We start from the raw sequence: 18,922 nt of genomic DNA, 5'->3' as shown, positions 1-18,922 counted from the left end.
CCCATGCAAAGGCTTTATTTAGAATATCACATTTTCACAACTTGTTTGTTGGTATAATAACTTTAGTAGTTTAAGTTAAGAAAGACAGAGAGATCACACATTTAACCTATCATGATGATGCAGTATCTAGCTCTTCTTTACAGCTGGAACTCAGCAATTTGTTTCCTCCAGTTCTGCTGGGTATTAGAGCATCTTCCTTGAATGTTACTTTGTGAGGTACCATGGTTTTTGAACTCTCATGGTCACATTTCTGTGACTTGTGCGAGGCTCTCTTGGACTCCAATCTTTCCTGCTTGGCCATGACACGTTCCCTTCATAGCCTGCTATAAGGGATCTCAGTCACCCTGTCCTTTCGCCTGGTAAACCCTGGAGATGTGCTCACATTCAGCACGGCTTCACTGTAGCTCTCAGGTGGCACCCTGATGATCCTATAAGGCTGGACAAGGCCTTTCTTATCCTTTCTTTGATAAAACCTTTCTTTGGAAGATGTCAGAGGACTCTGGGGGCCAACTTCTTCAAGGGGACGCTCTACCTCACCTGTTTCATCAACTTCCTCTCCCAACTCGAGAGTCTTCCGAATCCTTGGGAAGCACAACGCTCAAGGGAGCACTTTTTCCTCAACTAAGAGACTCTCTTAACATTTGAAAAGGTGCTCAGGCCTTCCAGCTTCCTGCCTTTCACGGTCTTTTTCATCTTTGCACACTTTTTGAAGTTCTCATCGTGCACTTCTTGTTCAACCTCATCATTGACGATCACGCCTTCTTTCGGTTTTTCCCAGGATCCCTTTGCTTTGGAGTCGGGAGATGACTCTCCACCCTCTCACACCCTATTAGCCTGGGTGGCTTCATCCACTTTGTTGACCTGGGAGACATGGGTTGGGGAGAGAAGGCACCTCTCAGGGTAACCATTACTCTTCACCACTTCACCTTCATCTGGGTTCTTTCCCACCACTGACACCTCCTCAGTTCCTGTTCTGCTCCTTTCTTTCTTCCTTTTTAAAAACTCTTTATTTATTTGTGGCTGCCCTGGGTCTTCGCTGCTGTGTGCAGGGTTTCTCCAGTTGCATTGAGCAGGGACTACTCTCCAGCTGAGGTGTGCGGGCTTCTCCTGTTTCGGAGCACGGACCCCAGGGCGCTCAGACTTCAGGGGCTGCAGCTCGTGGGCTCTAGAGGGTGATGCCTTCAGTAGTTGTGGCACACAGGCTTAGCTGCCCAACAGCATGTGGAATCTTCCTGGACCAGGGGTTGAACTTGTGTCCCCTGCATTGGGAGTCAGGATTCTTAACCATCAGACCACCAGGGAAGTCCAATACCACTTTCGGATGAAGGCTCGGGAGATTTCTAAGACTGTGCATCATATGACTTTCAGTATATTGAGGGAGCTCCAAAGGGTGATGCCTGCTGACAAGTTGGTTGTAGAACCCGGGTCCCCTTTCCCATTATACTCTGCTTCTATTTTGTCCCAAAATATTTATCACCGATTAATGTCTCTATCCCCAAGGGCTGTACCTCCACTCCAACTATCCATATTCCTGAAGATGGATCTCAGATCATGTCACATGTACAAACGTTCCAAAATTCAGAATTCTAGTAAAACCATTTCCTGAGTATAAAAAACATTGTTCTAGCCCTCCCCTCTCCTTTCCATCTATGCATCTGCTCATCATGACCCCATGTCCTGGGTTCTTCATCACTCACTAAGGTTAGCAGAGGAGTTTCACTGGCTTCATTCCATTTCCCTGCTGGTCTGTCCTAGTACCCTTGACACCTTATTCATCATCGGGGCTTACAACCAGCTACCACTCCATGTGTTGTCGATGCCCCGACTTGGCTGTTCCAGCCCAAACCTCTTCTATCTGGGAGACCCCTTGACACCCAACTGCCACACTGTGCCCCTTGGGAGCATATTAAGTGCCTTCTGGATTCTCTTGTGTCTAGCCTAGACCTGAAATGTCTAGTTTCAGGAGATAGTGGGGGTGTCTCCTAAGAATCAGAGGAAAACATGTCACCCTGTATTTCAGGGATGTTCTAATTCAAAACTTTCCAGAAACAAAAGTTATATCCTAAAAAGATGCAAAACTATTCGGGGCAACAGGAAGTAGATAAGGAGAGAATGACGCAGAAAAAAAGATATCACGGCATTTAACAAAAGAGCTAGCCAGGAAGTATCTAGGATGCGGTATTTGGAATTAGCACAACCTTTCACTGGCATGAGAACACTGCTCTAAATTCCCAGGGCTTTGTTTAAGCATAGCAGAAAGAACTGGAGTTCTGTCACTGTACTCAAATCACGACCTAGGGAAGAGGGACACAATATCTCACAGAATTTAAAAAAAAAAGTATACATGATTCATCAAACTCTTCAATAAAAAAATGTTTTAGAAATAACCCAGTCCTGAATCATCCTTCAAAAATCACATGGTCTTTTCACTGGGGATGGATCTGGCCAAATAAGAATCTCTCCCTCAGTTACCATTCGACTGTGGACTTAGGAACTGCCACTTAGATTTGTAAACAAGACTTAGCTTCATTACTGTAGATCAGTTTGCCAGGGCTCGCTGCTCCTGAGAGAACTGAAAGAACTGAATTTGTGGACTTCAGAGGAAGAGGGCTTGGGGCAGCAAATTACTACATACACCGAAAGGTACATCATGAACTTTTTAGAAGAGAAATTGGAAAATCCTGATCTCACTCTCTAATCCAGTCTCTTATGATGGTGGTGTCTAGGTTTGGCCCCAGTTATCTGAGTTCTGTTTCATCTGCTGATTTGTTGTTGTTTTTTAGTTGCTTAGTCATGTCTGGCTCTTTGTGACCCCATGGACTGTAACCTGCCAGGCTCCTCTGTTCATGGGATTCTCCAGGCAAGAATAATAGAGTGGGTTGCCATGCCTTCCTCCAGGGGATCTTCCTGACCCAGGGATCAAACTCGCGTCTCGTGCATTGGCAGGTGGGTTCTTTACCACTGAGTCACTTGAAAGCCCCACAGCTGGTGATGCTCACAAGTAAAGACAAAGAAATTACTGTGGATCTCTATGGTAATGGAACATAAAGCCCATATTTTAACAAATAAATAATGGACTTGATAATAAGGGGGTACTGGAATCTGTTTAAAGATACTACAAAAACCCTGGGCGGGGGGAACTAAGGTCAGTTAAAAGATATGTACACTTAAAAACTATTCATCAGCATCTTCCTCAATAATTAAGTATCACAAAACTATTTCCGTATTGACCAAATCCCCCGTGTCATATAACAGAATGAGGACAAGGCTATTCTTGAACCTAGCAATTTTATCACTGCAACTTCAATCATGGATATAAACGAAAATTTCTGCTCACTTTGCTACTTTTCTGCTTGACTGAATTTTGTAATGAAAACGTCTGTTCCTAACAGAGTACAGGCATCATTCAGATTCTACTCACCAGGCAGAGGGTGAATGCATTTGTTTAGATGCAGGATCACTTCAATATGCGCCACTACACGCTACAGCCCACCTAGGGATGCTGCAGTTTAAAATGCTCCTAAGCAATAAGGCAAAGGCATCAAATGAAGGTGCATTCAGATTTCAAAGATTTTTAAGCAAGTTCTTCCCATCCAAACACAGCCAGCCCTGCCATCCTTTCCTGGCTCCCCTCAACTAGAAAGCAGTGGAACTCTGCCAAAGCTCATTCCGTTACCTAAACATCTTCCAGGTCAATGGTCCATAGTTACATGACAACTCCATCTTCAGCTGACCTCTCCAGGGAGCAAATATTTTGAGGAGCAAGAATTCCAGGCATGCAAAAGCTCAGGCTTTGAATCAAAACTAAGTCTGAACAAGCTTTTCAAAGGAAGGCCTTGTTGCACAGAAAAGGCACACAAAACGTGTTTGAAGAAGGCAAATCTCTCATTTGAGATTTAACATTTATAAACGAGGAAATTATATATGATTAAGGCTTTCAAATACAGCAGTAATTTCAGGGTATCTCTCATTCCAAACACTACAGCTTCTGTCTTTCATTCAAAATTGTAAAGATGATTAAAAAGTAGATCAAAGGAAAATTATACTTAAGGTCTCAGTTGTTTTAACCTGGAAATGTTGTGGTTTTGGGAAAATGCTGACGGAAGACTTGATTTTTGGTAAGAAGAGTTGGTTATCGGAATCATCTAAGAAATGTATAAGTGATTTGCTATTTTCTGGCCCAAAGCAGGCTTTCTAATAATGTAGTCAGGCTAACAGGTCATTGGATTTACATTATATAAAGCTCCAGGTGACCCACTTAACAGTTTAATGTGTGTACTCAAGGTAACCTTTCCACAAGGCAGGTAGGCATGTCTGCCTTTCTCCTAGTCAAAAGAAGTGTAAGGTCGGTTCCCCCTCTTGGCTTGACACCCTTCCCATTCACACTATTACATGATATTTCTAGATGTTTCATTTTTGATTGATGTTCAAACTGTGTGGATATTTCAAAGCCTTAGCTTTGAAATTTCCCTAACAAAGGAGTTGGCTATTTATACAAAGCCTTGCCTGCATGCTCAGTCTAGAAAACACCTAATTTAAAATCTATATACAGAAGGTCATCTCTTTGCGAAGACGGGGCTGATGTACAGAAAAGTCAACGGTACACCAAGTCAGTACAAAAGATATCTTAGTAACAGTTCTCATATGCAAATGAACGATCCACTATTTGTTGTTGCTTTTCAGTTGCTAAGACATGTCTGGCTCTTTGGGGTCCCACAGACTGCAGCACGCCAGTCTTTCTTGTCCTTCACTATCTCCCAGTGGTGGTAGGGGGTTAGTCGCTCAGTCGAGTCTGGCCCTTGTGACTCCATGGACTGTAGCCTTCCAGGCTCCTCTGTCCATGGAATTTTCCAGCCATGAATAGTGGAGTGGGTTGCCATTTCCTTCTCCTGGAGTTTGCTCAGATTTATGTCCATGAAGTCAGTGATGCTATCTAACCAGCTCATCCTCTGCTGCCCACTTCTTATATGTGTTTTCTTGGAATTCTGAGCACTTGATTAGACTATCCTACCATTTTTGAATCATTCAGGCAGTTGGTTAATTAACATAGTACTACATTAGGACTGTTTTTCATGCTTTGCTTCTAGATGACATAATTTTCTTCTTCCCAGTTATAAAATCTTAGTACAAATGGAAGATGTCCTCACAGCATAATATGGTAATTCCAACACTGATATCACAACTGTACAAAAAATATGTTTTATAAGAAATTTATGTTTAAGTTAAAATATTGAAAAATGTTTTGTAAAGTCAAATCTTAAGAGAGAATTTGCTTGACTGCGTATCTTTATTTCTTTAAAAGGTGTAAGAAATGACTACATAAGTATTTCCTAGAGATGTAAGTTTGATTCATCTTATTCTTACATAGAAGTTGTCATTAACCTGCAGAAAAGCCAAGAAAAACAAAACAACAAAAGCCCTTGATGATGGTGATAGCCCAGGATGAGGGGGTACTTTTGCATAAACAGCTATGTTTCTACATTAAACTCATTCAAATTCAATTAATTCCTTTGCATGAAATCGAGAGTCCAGGAGCCATTAAGAAAAGCTGAAAACCGTCTTATCTTTTGCCTCAAACAGATTTTTATCCACTAAATAAATGATACAACAAACCAACAGAGAAAAATAAAAGATGCATATCCCATGCTTATGTGTTCTGTGTTTAAGATGCCCAAATCCATCATTTACTGATAAGGAAATCTCATATACATCTTAGAGGAAATGTCCATGAAAACTAAAAGCCAATACTCTGCACAGTATTAGCAATATACTGCATGCTCTTGCCCTGAAGGGACAAAGCTAATTACCAAGATTCTGGGAGTCATAGCAAGTCTGATGACCAGTAGGTACTTGGAGGCCTGGCCTGGATTTAATAACTCAGGATTCATTAAGCCAGGCCTTTGGGAAACCAATGCACTGATGAGGTTTCCTAGTAAGTATACTGTGAGAAAATGAACAACCCAGGAGGACTCATATAAACATCAGTATTGAGAAGGCTGCAGAAAAAATGAGCCAGAGGAATAATGGGAGTCAGCAGAGATTGACAAAGGCTAGAGCAAAATAATGGTGTGGGAAGAGGCAGTGATCAACAGGGTTAGATACTGCTGAGACACTGAGAAGGACAAAAAAATGTCTGAGCCAAGACCTCATTCACCGGAGGTGAAGGGATGGATGCTTGACAACAGCTGACTGGAGGAAGGTGGACGCTGCAAAGATAAAATAGGAATGACTGACTAGCATATTAAGAAGTACAGCTGTCAATGGGCAGAGCAAGGGTGGATGTCAAAGACCCGGGATTACGTTACGACATGGGGACCCAGGGGTCTCTGACGGACAGGAAAATATGAGAAGGCTAAAAATTGCTGATATAGCAAATGAAATAAAGGGCCTACTGACCAAAGGTCATAATGAAGCTAAAGATCAGATACAATGAAGTTAAAGAGGCTACTGAAGATAATTTGTGCACTGGTGTTGTTTGCCCTCAGCTGTGTCTGACTCTTTGCAACGCCATAGACTGTAGCCCGCCAGGCTCCTCTGTCTACAGGATTCTCCAGGCAACAAAATTGGAGAGAGTTCCCATTTCCTTCTCCAAGGGATCTTCCTGACCCGGGAATCGAACCCACGTCTCCTGCGTCTTTTGCATTGCCAGGTGAAGCCACCTGGGAAGCTGCTATGTGCGCTACTACCATGCTTCAGTTGAGAATTTGGACTGAAAATTTGCAATGAGAACCAAGAATAGAAAAAGAAAAATCAGCTAAAGTTATTTAAATGGTAAAATACAGGATAACTTCTTGGCAGACTGCACATTGAGACTATGTATTAAATATGCTTAGAGAATGCAGAGTATCATAAGCAATGAATAACAAGTAATTCTACTTTCAGTAAAGCCAGAGGAAAGAGTCACACGATGCACTCATAGAAATCTAGCAACCTAGAGCTGATGAAGCTATCATACAATAAAGAAGAGGATCTTCAGTGACAGCCAAAAAGATTCCTCAAACCCGAAACAAGGGTGGACCATATTCTGCCAAAGTAGTTAAGACTGAAGGGGAAGATTTAGGGGAATTCCAGCTGGGTAAGATTTTTGAAAATACATGTACCCCTAATTAATAAATCAGTAAGAAGGTTGAAATTTTAGTGTCACGAGAATATTTAAACCTCTATAAGGGGAGTAATTAATATCTATACATCAAACACCTACTCAGTACCATATTCACCTCATCACTTAAAAAAGGCATTTCAATTATGATAGGAATTAATGATTAGTTTACATACAGATTATCCTAACTAAAAATCTGAAATAAGCTTTTACATTTCATTACCATTATAAATGATACTTAGAAGTGGGTTTCTGTTCAAATAATCCTTTATTATAAGAATTAAAAGCTAAAGATAAGGACACTGTCCCCAAAGAATCTCTTATTTCTGAATTCAGATGCCTCTGATAATATGGGTGTCAACCTTTAAAATATAACAGCCAGTTATTTTACCAGCAAAATGAGTTTATTCAGAAATAGCAGAGGAATTGCAATTTGGGATAATTAAGCTATAGCAAAAATCAGGCTAGCCTGGCAAATGAAGGAGAGGAAGGTTACTTTATACAGGAAAAGAAGGAAGTTAGGAGTGGCTGATCTAAACAAAAGACCACTGAAGGAAAATGGAGCTTTCAGGGCGGGGGATGCCTTCTCATTGGCCGAGTTGCAGAGTCCTCCATTGGCTACGCCTGTTGTTGGGCCAGGGGAAAATCTTTCTTCCTCCTGGTGTAGTATCAGAGACATTCCTGCTCAGAAATGTAAAGCTGTGACAGGTGGTGTGTGCATGAGAGCTCCCACTTCAGGGATGCCTGACTCCATTTTACTTTTTAAAATTTAATTAAAAAATTTTTTTTATTTTATGGACGAGTTGCACAGCATGTGGTAGATCTTAGTCCCCTGACCAGGGATCGAATCTGCACCTCCTGCAGTGGAAGTTTGGAGTCTCAAGTACTGAACCACCAAAGAAGTCCCCTGACTCCATTTTATTTTATTTTACTGAGATTTGAAAAGAAATTTTGATTTTTTAAGTAAAAGATACTTTTAAGAGATTCAAAAAGCAAATCCCCCAAAAAGGAGAAAATATTTGCCATGCATGTTTCCATAGAAGAATTCCTATCTAATAAATCCTACAAATTAAGGAGAAAAACAACAAACTTTTTTAAACAAATGAGTGAAAAGCTTATGCAGGCTTTTAACAAAAGAGGATATCCAAATGGGCGAGTACGCTTATAAAAACTATTCAAAGTTATAAATCATCAGGAAAACACTAATTAAAACCACAATGGAGGGTCAAGGTGAGGGAGGGATCTGATTCTATCTTAAAAGAGCCTTTCTTTTATTAATTTTTATACTGTCTTTAAACTAGATATGTCTAGGTTAGACCCTGTTCCTCAGAAACAAGAGTTTAATGTTCTCTAATTCAGGTTCAGAAAAAAAAAAAACAACCCAAAAAAACCTTAGTTTCTACCTTTTCTGAGATTCTTATGTTACTTCTTGGTTGTTAAATAAAACCTGTTCTTCCTCTATTGATCAATATTTATTTCTGTAATCTTGTAGATTCATTTAGGCATGTGAAATTGTGGTTTTATAACCTTGGTCTTCCTGGTGATTAGGCTATTCCTTCTTTAAGTTTTCCTTCCTTTAAAAATATTCAGCTAACTCCTCAATTCATTCATTGAATATGCACTTATTCAATGTACCACGACATACTTAAAACTCTGGAATTATGTTTCAGTGAATGAAACAAAAATTTCAGTTTTCAGAGAGCTAACTTTTCTGCTTAAAAACAATTATTTTCAAAGTTACAGGCACTGCAGGAAAGCCTTCTTAGTCTTCAGCACCACATATTGTTTATTCTAAACATTGCTCTAAAATTATTCTTTTCCCTCAAAAGGCCCTCAAATCCACTAATTTAAAACTTTCTCCAACCTATTACTTTCTTATGGATTTGCTATTTAAATTCAAAAGACGTTGAGGCACTAAATGAATGTTACTAGAATTTATGAAAACATTACTCCAGAGTATAAGGAGTTTTTCCTCTAATCTAACTGTACCATCTATTTAAAGAACTGACATAATTAAAGGCTTAAAACCACATTGACTGTTCAGATATTTTTCCAGGCACCACATAAAAGAAACAATCAAATGAATTCAATGTCTTTGTGAATAAAAATGTGATTTCTATACTATTCCAACATTCAACGAACAAAGATCATGGCATCCAGTCCCACCACTTCATGGCAAATAGATGGGGAAAAAGTAGGAACAGTGACAGGTTTTATTTTCTTGGGCTCCAAAATCACTGGGGACAGTGACTACAGACACGAAATTAAAAGACGCTTGCTCCTTGGAAGAAAAGCTACGACAAACCTAGACAGTGTATTAAAAAGCAGAGACATCACTTTGCCGACAAAGGTCCATCCACATAGTCAAAGCTATGAATTTTTCTAGTAGTCATGCACAGATGTGAGATCTGGACCATAAAGAAGGCTGAGCACTGAAGAATTGATGTTTTTGAACTGTGGTTTTGGAGAAGACTCTTGAGAGGCCCTTGGACTGCAAGGCGATCCAACCAGTCCATCCTAAAGGAGATCAGTCCTGGGTGTTCATTGGAGGGACTGATGCCGAAGCTGAAGTTCCAATACTTTGGCCACTTGATGTCAAGAGCTGACACTTTGGAAATGACCCTGATGCTGAGAAAGACTGAGGGCAAGAGAAGAAGAGGGCAACAGAGGATGAGATGGTTGGATGGCATCACTGACTCAACAGACATGAATCTGAGCAAACTCCAGGAGACAGTTAGAGACAGGAAGCCATGATTTAGTGACTGAACAACAACAAATACTATTTCAAACTTAAATAGTCAACGATCTTAGTTCTATTCTAACTTGCCAACAATATGTACCAATACTACCAACACAAATTATGGTCCCCAGAACACATTATGCCTTAGGATCCATAGCCTCTCTTTCCAGAAACCTCCATTGTACACTCCAGTTTTACATCCTATTTTCACAGCAATCCCTCCTCATACAGAAAAAGTTGTTACCACCTGGTAATAAAGCAAATCATTAACTGCAATTAGAAATTTCAACACAATTGTGTTTAGGAGAAAACTTCTGGGGAAGAGGGGTGGAGTTCTGATGATGCTGTGCTTGGGTCCTTGAACAAACACCTGTCGTGAAATCAGCAGAGACAACCAGCATGTTTCCAGAGTAAAAACAATCACAACTACAAACCTCTACAACATCTAACACAGTGGAATTCTGCCCTAAATTGTATAAAATAGGTACACATATATAAAGGTAATTTTATAGAGAAAGAGTCTTAAGTTTCACCCAAGAGAAGCAAACATCTTCTATAGTTGGTACACGATATGCAACAAGCTCGGCTCTGTGAAATCACCGTTTAACTCTACCCAACTCAAAGTAAGCTAAATAAGGACACCTCTAACACTAGTTTCACTCACAACTTCTAATCTTAAAAGAAGATTTCTAGATTGACAATAGCGCCTGCAAGCCTAAACTCAACTTCTTCCTGCCACAGGCCACCTTGATAAATTTCTCTGTAGCAAAAAGAGGTAATAAAAGTCATTTAGCTGTGTCGCTACAGAGTTTATTGCTGAACTCTGTACTTAAATAGTACGGAGTTAACAGCATCCAATAGTATTTTCTTTGCTTCTCCCACTTCCAGTCTTCCGTATGTGAAGGTGAGTCCATCCCTCCCCTTCCCACGTTCCTCCCAGTATACTTTTATCACGTCTCTGGCATCTGTAACTGCCTCCATACTGCTCAGACCCGGGGAATGGCATCTCCTTTCATCTTACAACTGTTGGCTATCTTTTAAATTTGGCTTTTTGTTTACATAAAGTTAATCCTCGCCCTGTTTTTCTGTTTGCCTCATTTTCTCTGCACCCCTCAGTACTGCATCTTCCCTGAACTCTGTAACAGAACTCCACAACCACTCAAGTACAGGCAGGCCCCTCAGTGCTATTTTTGCCCTGGAGCACGCCCTCCTGGGATGCGCCCCATTCTCCTCCAATCTGGACTGGCCTCTCTCCAGACTGCCGCACACCTGTTGCCTTGGGACTTCTCTTCACCATCAGGTTTCACAGCTAAAGCCTGAGACTCACTGATGAGGGGATAAAAAAAAAAAAGGACCCATTGCACCACCAGCAAGAGCTGAAACTTATCAAGGGATATAGCAGAGAGGGAAAGTGTAATGAAGCTGCTTGTGACTAGGGTGCTGATTCATGTCAATGTATGACAAAACCCACTGAAAAAATAAATAAATTAATTAAAAAATAAATAAATAAAAGCTTATTTAAATAGGTCAAAAAAAAAAAGATAACAGAATTTATTTCTAGACTCTACATTGAGAGCTTGTTGTGCTGAGTACTAAAATTTGAACATGTCATCATATCCTTTGATACTGAAATTGAAATACAGCTTTACTTGGGCTTCACAGGGACTGTCATCTTTATGACATTTCTAACATTCATGATTTTTTCTTTCTGTACATACTTTATGCCTCAATGCTTTATGGTCAATTCTTTCATGATATACAAATATAAAATTACTTTTTAAAAATGTGCTAAAATACCTCAGAGAAATTATTTCCCCACATTTCACTTCACTATGCTTGAAATAATTAACCTTCCCCTTTCTAAGAAATATAGTTATACTTTATAATGGGTACTATCCGGAGATATTATAGAGATATGCTGTCCCTAATTCACAAGATCAAAACTAAAATTCTTTCAAGTCCACAAAAAAGCATTTCTCAGTTCTTTTCCTAAAGAAGAAATTCATCAAAAATTTCCTATACTTTGTGATGGCATTAATATAATTTTTTAATATTTTACATATTATTTATATATTTTTACATATTATTTATAAAAAATTTAAAATGTATTTAGCTAATTAAAATATAATGGAAATGATGGCTTTGTGGCATAGACTGAGTTAACTAAGTGAATTCCATTTTTTACACTGGGTTTAAGCTACTTTCCTGTCCTAGGAAGTATAACAATACTTGTCTGTACCACTCTAAGAGTGTTTCTGACATATTCTCCTTTTGGTTACAGTTATTCGTATGGTATAAAGCTAAACATGGTGCCCTAAATCCCCCCAAATCTTGTACAATTGTCATATACAAGCTATATTTTCCACTATAGTCCTTTGAAAAGTTATTTGCTAGACAAAACAGTAAACAAAATCAGAAAAGATCTCAAATGTGTTGTTTTGGGAAATAACATGATGAGAATTGAGTTGTAAACACAAAAAGGAAATTCAGTTTCCTTTCTCTGTTGTAGGTAGAAAGTGATGTAAGCAGCAAACCACTTAAAAGAGGTTCCCAGAGTGCGAAGAGAACTTTGATGGAAGTCCATTTCTTTCTTGATTCCCTATCATAATCACTTCAACTCAGTCACACCGGGATAAGTCTATGAGGAAAGACACAGCTTGAGGTTAAAAGCTGGAAAGACTATGGTCCAGCATATTAAATTTACGTTAAAACAGCAAGTCAACAATTTCCAAGATGAAATTATGCAGATGTAACTAGGAAGCAGCTGTTTACTGGTTGGCACAGAAAAGTAAGTGTTTCCAGACCATCAGATCTGATATGATAGTACTGATTCCAAATACATAGAGAAATTAAAAACTCAAAATATCCTACATCCACTCTAGCTGATGTGTTACTAAATCTAAAGGCACTTTTGCTCTTTTTAAATAAGGTAGGTGGGTAGGTTTAGTTGCTAAGTTGTGTCTGACTCTTGTGACCCCATCGACTGTAACCCACTAGGTTCCTCTGTCCATGGGATTTCCCAGGCAAGAATATTGGAGTGGGTTACGATTTCCCTCCACAGGGGATCTTCCTGACCCAGGTATCGAACTCAAGTCTCCTGTAGTACAGGCAGACTCTTTACCAAATGAGCCAACAGGGAAGTTACTTTTTAAATAAAGTAGGTGAAAATGTGACCATGTGAAATTTAAGTTCCATGTGACTTGTAAACTTTCTTGGATGTCAGCATCTGCCTGTCTCTTTATATAAATGGAAACAATCTAAAAACAATAGAAAAAAATAAAAGCAATAAAAACAGAATATACTTTTCATGAGTTAAGCTGCTGTTTATAAAAGCAAACAGTAAATTATTGAGGTCATAATTTACTTGTACGAAGAACCTCTAATAAGCTCAACTTTAAAAAATTTCATATCCCATTATCTCTTGGAGAGAGTCACAATACATATATACAACTCAAACAGTGCTGGTATTTCATATAAAAATGGTAACCAAAGCAGCAGATGATTCCAGAGTTTCTACTCATCTTTTTTTGCTTATAATTGAATTATTAGCCTTTCCTGGACAGTGGCAAATGCAGAAAAACATCAATTTCAATCATGGATCTATGACACCAGGAAAAGTAGTAATCCAAATGGAAAGGAGTCAAACATTTTGCAAAGGAAATATTCGCTTTGAAAAATAATGATGTGCTTGAATCCTGTATGAGATAATTAATAAAATGTTCAAATGACTAAGACAGATCTTACCGTCTGGTGCCTGAGGCATAACTAAAAGCAAAGCGTGAAATGAGAAAGCCAGCTGACTCCCAAGAGAAATCATCTACTCCATGGAAAGAAAGTGACAACAGCAACCTAATTCACTTTCTCCATCTAGACAAGGGATACAAGACACTGTGGAGCAGGGATGCCCATGGCAAATACATGGCTTAGAGAAAAATAACCCAGTGTAGCACTTATCCGGCCCCTGATAAGATGGTCAGGAAGGTTACATGCTGAACGTGACAGGCATTTTTCTCTCTTCTAGCTTTGTTTTGAATTTTAGTATGCTTAATATTAAAGACAATCTTATTTTGCTTTCTAGGTAGCATCTGTCTCAGAATTAACTTTAGTAAAATAATCTCTTTTGTGTAAAGGATTTATTTGGATACAGCCAGCAATTTTAGATGGTACTTATGGTAATGCTAAACAGTAATTCTTTATTCAAGCAGGAAGTAATACACAAATGTTCCTGTGTGCTCAGTTGCTCAGTGGTATCCAACTCTGTGACCCCCTAGACTGTAGCCCTCCAGGCTCCTCTGTCCATGGGATTTTCCAGGCAAGGATACTGGAGTGGGTTGCCATCTCCTCCTCCAGGGGATCTCCCTGACTTAGGGACTGAATCCATGTCTCCCACATTGGCAAGCAGAGTCTTCACCAGTGAGCCACCTGAAATTGGAAAGACTAATGCTGAAGCTCCAATACTTAGGTCACCTGATGCGAAGAGCCAACTCATTGGAAAAGACCCTGATGCTGGAAAAGATTGAGGGCAAGAGGAGAAGAGGATGGCAGAGGATGAAGTGATTGGATGGCATCACTGATTCAATGGACATGAGCTTGGGCAAACTCTAAGAATGGTGAAGGACAGGGAAGCCTGGCGTGTTGCAGTTCATGGAGTCAGAAATGACTTAGCGAGTAAATAACAAACAATACCTGAGAAGCCCCATATATAAGAAGGTTGCCTATCCTTACCATAAAGTGGAAACCTGATCACATGAAGAAAACCATGGAGCTTCTAGCGACATGGCTGTGGCCTTTATGAGACATTTCTACAGTGGGATTTTTTTAAGAGTTAGTTATTGCCTCCAATTCATAGTCTTTCCTCTATGATTTGATTTTATAAATCAGGTGGTTATTGGCTCTACTACAATTTTCTGCTGATACTGGAAGGAATGCTGGATTGAGAATCAAAAATCCCTGGGCATTGGTCCTGATTTTACTGCTAAACTGGTGTGTGAGTTATTGCAAGAAATTAAATCTTGCTGACTTTCAATATTTGTATCAGTGAAGTGAGACTGAAAACTCCAACATCACCTGTGTCACAGAGTAAGTATTTCAATGGGTGCCCTATGCAAGTACAAAATGCTTGATAACCTCTCTGTGTAATGGATGTTAAATCTAGGCAGGCAAAAAGAGGGAAGGAAAGAAGAAAGGAACAAAAGGGAAAGGAAGGAAAGGAATAAAACTGGACAAACAATATTCAAAGTATTGGGATGGAATTTAAAAAATACATAAATCACACACATGTTTTTCCATTCCTTTTCCCAAAAACAAGACTCACTATGCATATTCGTTGGGGTTATATGTAACACTTTTTGTAATACTTTTAGTTAAAGAATGAAATTTTGCGTTTTGCAGCAATATGAATAGATCTGGAGGGCATCAATGTTAAGTGAAGTAAGTCAGAACAAGACAAATACTATATGATACCAGTTATATGTGGAACCTAAAAGATACAAGAAACCCATGAATAAAACAAAAGTGAAGTGGACTCACAGATAAAGAGAACAAACTAGTGGCTACCAGTGGGTAGAGGGAGAAGGGAGGGACACTATAGGGGCGGGGAAAAAAACAGGTTGTTACAGGACTATATGAAATCATGACAGTGAAACTTCTGAAAATTGTAAAGCACTGCAGAATTTCCCTGGTGGCTCAGCTGGCAAAGAATCTGCCCGCCATGTGGGAGAGCTGGGTTCGATCCCTGGGTCAGGAAGATTCCCTGGAGAAAGGAATGGCAGTATTCTATACCAAGACTCCAGTATTCTTGCCTGGAGAATAACATGGATTGAGGAGCCTGGTGAGTTAATAGTTTGTGGGGTTGCAGAGCTGAACACAACTGAGCAACTAACACTGCTACTACAGAATTTAAAGAATATTTCGTTCAATTTGAAAAATTAGGGGGAAAAAAAAAGACTTATGGAAAATTTGCCATCACCTAGGAGTGAGGGAGTACCTACAATCCTTAATTCTAATCTAACCTCAATAAAAAAGTTGGAGGCATCGTATGTTCCACTTGTTGCGGTCATGTTAAGGTCTAATTTTGGGTTCAGTAGAAAAATACCAGGGATTCATAAAATGAGAAAACATGATAAAAGATTCATACAGGCCAGGCACCTACTAGAAGTATATAATGATCATCTAGTCCCATGAGTAGTCAAGAAGAGGTGTTGTTGATGTGCTAATTTAACACCAGATACTATAGCAGGCCTGGGAAAGTGGCTAAACACATCACAAGTATTGTCTTCTGCAATGAGGAACAAGGAAACTCTTCAACTGCCAAATGTTTAAGAATCTGGTTTTGCATATTTTCTTTATCATAAATCCACCAGATGAAACCTTCATTCACTGGAGATTAGCCCAGTTTCCTGTTAATGTCTCAGAGTGTGTGCAGGCATCTACAGGAATCAGTAGGTTCTTACAGTGTTCACGTTTGACCCAAGTATCACAGAATCTTGGTCATTCTCAATTTCTAAGTTTGCTGTTGGGGACTTTTTCTTAAAGACCCTTTTTAGTTTTTACAAGACATTATTGGAATGTGTATCAACACTTGTCCACATCGCTCTCAGATAAATCCCTATGTCCTTATTTACAACCGCCTTGCCAATGCATATACTCCTGGAAAACATAGAGATGCTGGCTATCAGATCAAAGGCTGCTGATTTCCCCACTGCCTAGCTACATTAAAAAAAAAAATCACGCAGGAAGAAACTAATAACCAAGACAGATTAAATGTGGAGTATGACAGTGTTTCCAGAGGAAAAAACACGATACCACATAAAGCAACTCAGTTTTTAAACAACAGTTTAAAGTAAGTCAGTAAAAAGTGAAAGCCCACATTTAAATCTGAGTGATCAAACTGCTTCCTCCAGTTTGATGTAAGCAGAATAACAAAAGTTGCTCAACCCCATCAAACAGGAAGAGTAGTGGGCTGTTGTAGAAAGCGCTTTTTAAGAATTAGCAAAATGCACACTAGGCACTCTCTTCTATGAAGTCTATGTCAAGAAACATACAAGGTCTGAATTCTACTAATTGTAGACAATTCGGATACAGGAGAATCACCTGCAGAAATCGGTGAAACTAAGATTCCTGAGCCCCACCACCACACATTTTCATTCAGCAGTTGTAGAAGAGGTCTATGATTTTTAATTAAAATAAACACACTAGGTAAATTCATTCTGAGGCTGGAAGCCTGGAAATTAGGACACAGGATACTTTAATAAGAGTCCAAAATAAAGTCCAATACAGAGTGGCAACATGCTGAAGGAAGAGCCTGCACATCTGATCTAATAATTGGAGCATCCTTCCCATTTATGCCCAAAGCCCAGCGCCCATCAACACCAGCTCCAAGGCCAGCCAGCTCACCCAGGCAGCGGTAGGGAATGACCATGTGCGCGTGGGTCTTGCACTGCTTCCGGCCCCTCTTGCACCAGTTCTGGATGGTCACTGGTTGGTTGGCTTCCACCACGTTGGTGATCTGCAGTTCAGGGTAGACCTGGGAGGGCACAGAGAGAGGGGACATGGTTACCCAGAGCAGGGCTGGCACACAGGCACCTGATGAGACACTATTGTTATCCTATGGTGTACAGGCTGGCTCTACGTATTTGGTGTGTATATATACACAGCCTATATACATACAGGCCGGCTCTATGTATTCGGTAGTCAAGCTTGGGCTTCCTTGGTGGCTCCGATGGTAAAAAAAAATCTTCCTGCAATGCGGGAGACCTGGGTTCGATCCCTGGACTGGGAAGATCCCCTGGAGAAGGGAATGGCAACCCACTCCAGTATTCTTGCCTGGAGAATTCCATGGACAGAGGAGCCTGGTCGCCTGCAGTCCATGGGGTCACAGAGAGTTGGACAGGATAGAGCAACTAACATTTTGGGGAATTCAGGGTAAAGTAAATGATCGTTCACTCAAAACATGATGCAATCTAACTTTTAATTTACAAGTACTCCTACTTTATAAGCACCCATTCCAGCTTAACATTTTTTTTTTTTTCTTTTTAAAATTTATTTGGCTGTGCTGGGTCTTAGCTGCAGCACGTGGGATCTAGTTCCCTGATCAGGATTCAAACCCGGGACCTCTGCATTAGGAGTGCATAGTCTTAACCACTGGACAACCAGGGAAGTCCTTTAACCTATTTTCTAGTGGTTTTGTGGTTTAGTTGCTAAGCCGTGTCCGACTCGTATGACCCCATGGACTGTAGCCTGCCAGACTTCTCTGTTGAAACATATTTTCTAGGGCAGGTAAAATAGAAAAGGAGGAGGTGCGAGCGTGCTAAGTCACTCAGTCCGGCTCGATGTGGCCCTATGGACTGCAGTCCATGGCGGGGGGTCCTCTTAAAATATGGGGTCATTTCAATGCAAAGTAAATGGGTGAGAAGATAGTCTGTAAGGCCCAAAATAATTTTTAAAAATACTTTCATTTATTTATTTGACTGTACCAGGTCTTAGTTGCAGCATATGAAAACTAGTTTCCTGACCAGGGATCAAACCCCAGACCCCTGCACTGGGAGGGTGGAGTCCTAGCCACTGGACCACCAGGGAGATCCCCCCTAAATAATGTTACGGTAAATACACCTGAGAATATTACCATGACTGAAATTCAACCCAACCCTGTCTTAGTCAACTAGGCAAACATTTCACACACAGGATGACACACAGCAAGCTCTCCCTGTAAAAATTCCTCTCTTTGTTCAAAGTAATTTACATAAGAATAATTTATCAAACAGTTATCATGAGTGTCGTTTAGATAAAGAACTGCATTTATGAATCTCTTCCCTTGATAACTAACTACAGCTCTTCACTCTGATTATTGTTCTCAATAAATCATGGTGTTTACTGAGCACTTGGAAAGAAATGTAAAACTTGATAAACTAAAATGGGTTTAGGAAAATATCAGATCACTTCTGTTTATTAATAATAATGAGAAGAGATTTGAAGGAAAAATAGAAACATAAAAAATTAGTTTCTAAAATGGTCTTGCCCTTGTATAAGTCTTGCATTTCACCAGGGTTGCTGTTTTGCCAGTTAAATACAATGAAGAGAGAAAA

The 18,922-nt window shown here is 39.8% G+C and overlaps 1 protein-coding gene across 7 annotated transcripts in view; it reads right to left on the bottom strand.

Annotated features, from left to right (window-relative positions):
• LOC122687615 (amyloid beta precursor protein) overlaps nt 1-18,922 on the bottom strand; it is a 288,333-nt gene that overhangs the window by 182,475 nt on the left and 86,936 nt on the right. For all 7 annotated transcript variants that reach the window (XM_043893224.1, XM_043893225.1, XM_043893226.1 and 4 more), the window contains exon 3: nt 17,235-17,364. In XM_043893224.1, the coding sequence (XP_043749159.1) occupies nt 17,235-17,364 (130 nt within the window). The remainder of the gene's footprint in view (nt 1-17,234; nt 17,365-18,922) is intronic.

The sequence above is a fragment of the Cervus elaphus genome, chromosome 31, assembly GCF_910594005.1.
Source record: "Cervus elaphus chromosome 31, mCerEla1.1, whole genome shotgun sequence".
Classification (NCBI taxonomy): domain Eukaryota; kingdom Metazoa; phylum Chordata; class Mammalia; order Artiodactyla; family Cervidae; genus Cervus; species Cervus elaphus.
The sequence above is the reverse complement of the archived record's forward strand: the minus strand, read 5'-3'. Positions and strand labels throughout refer to the sequence as shown.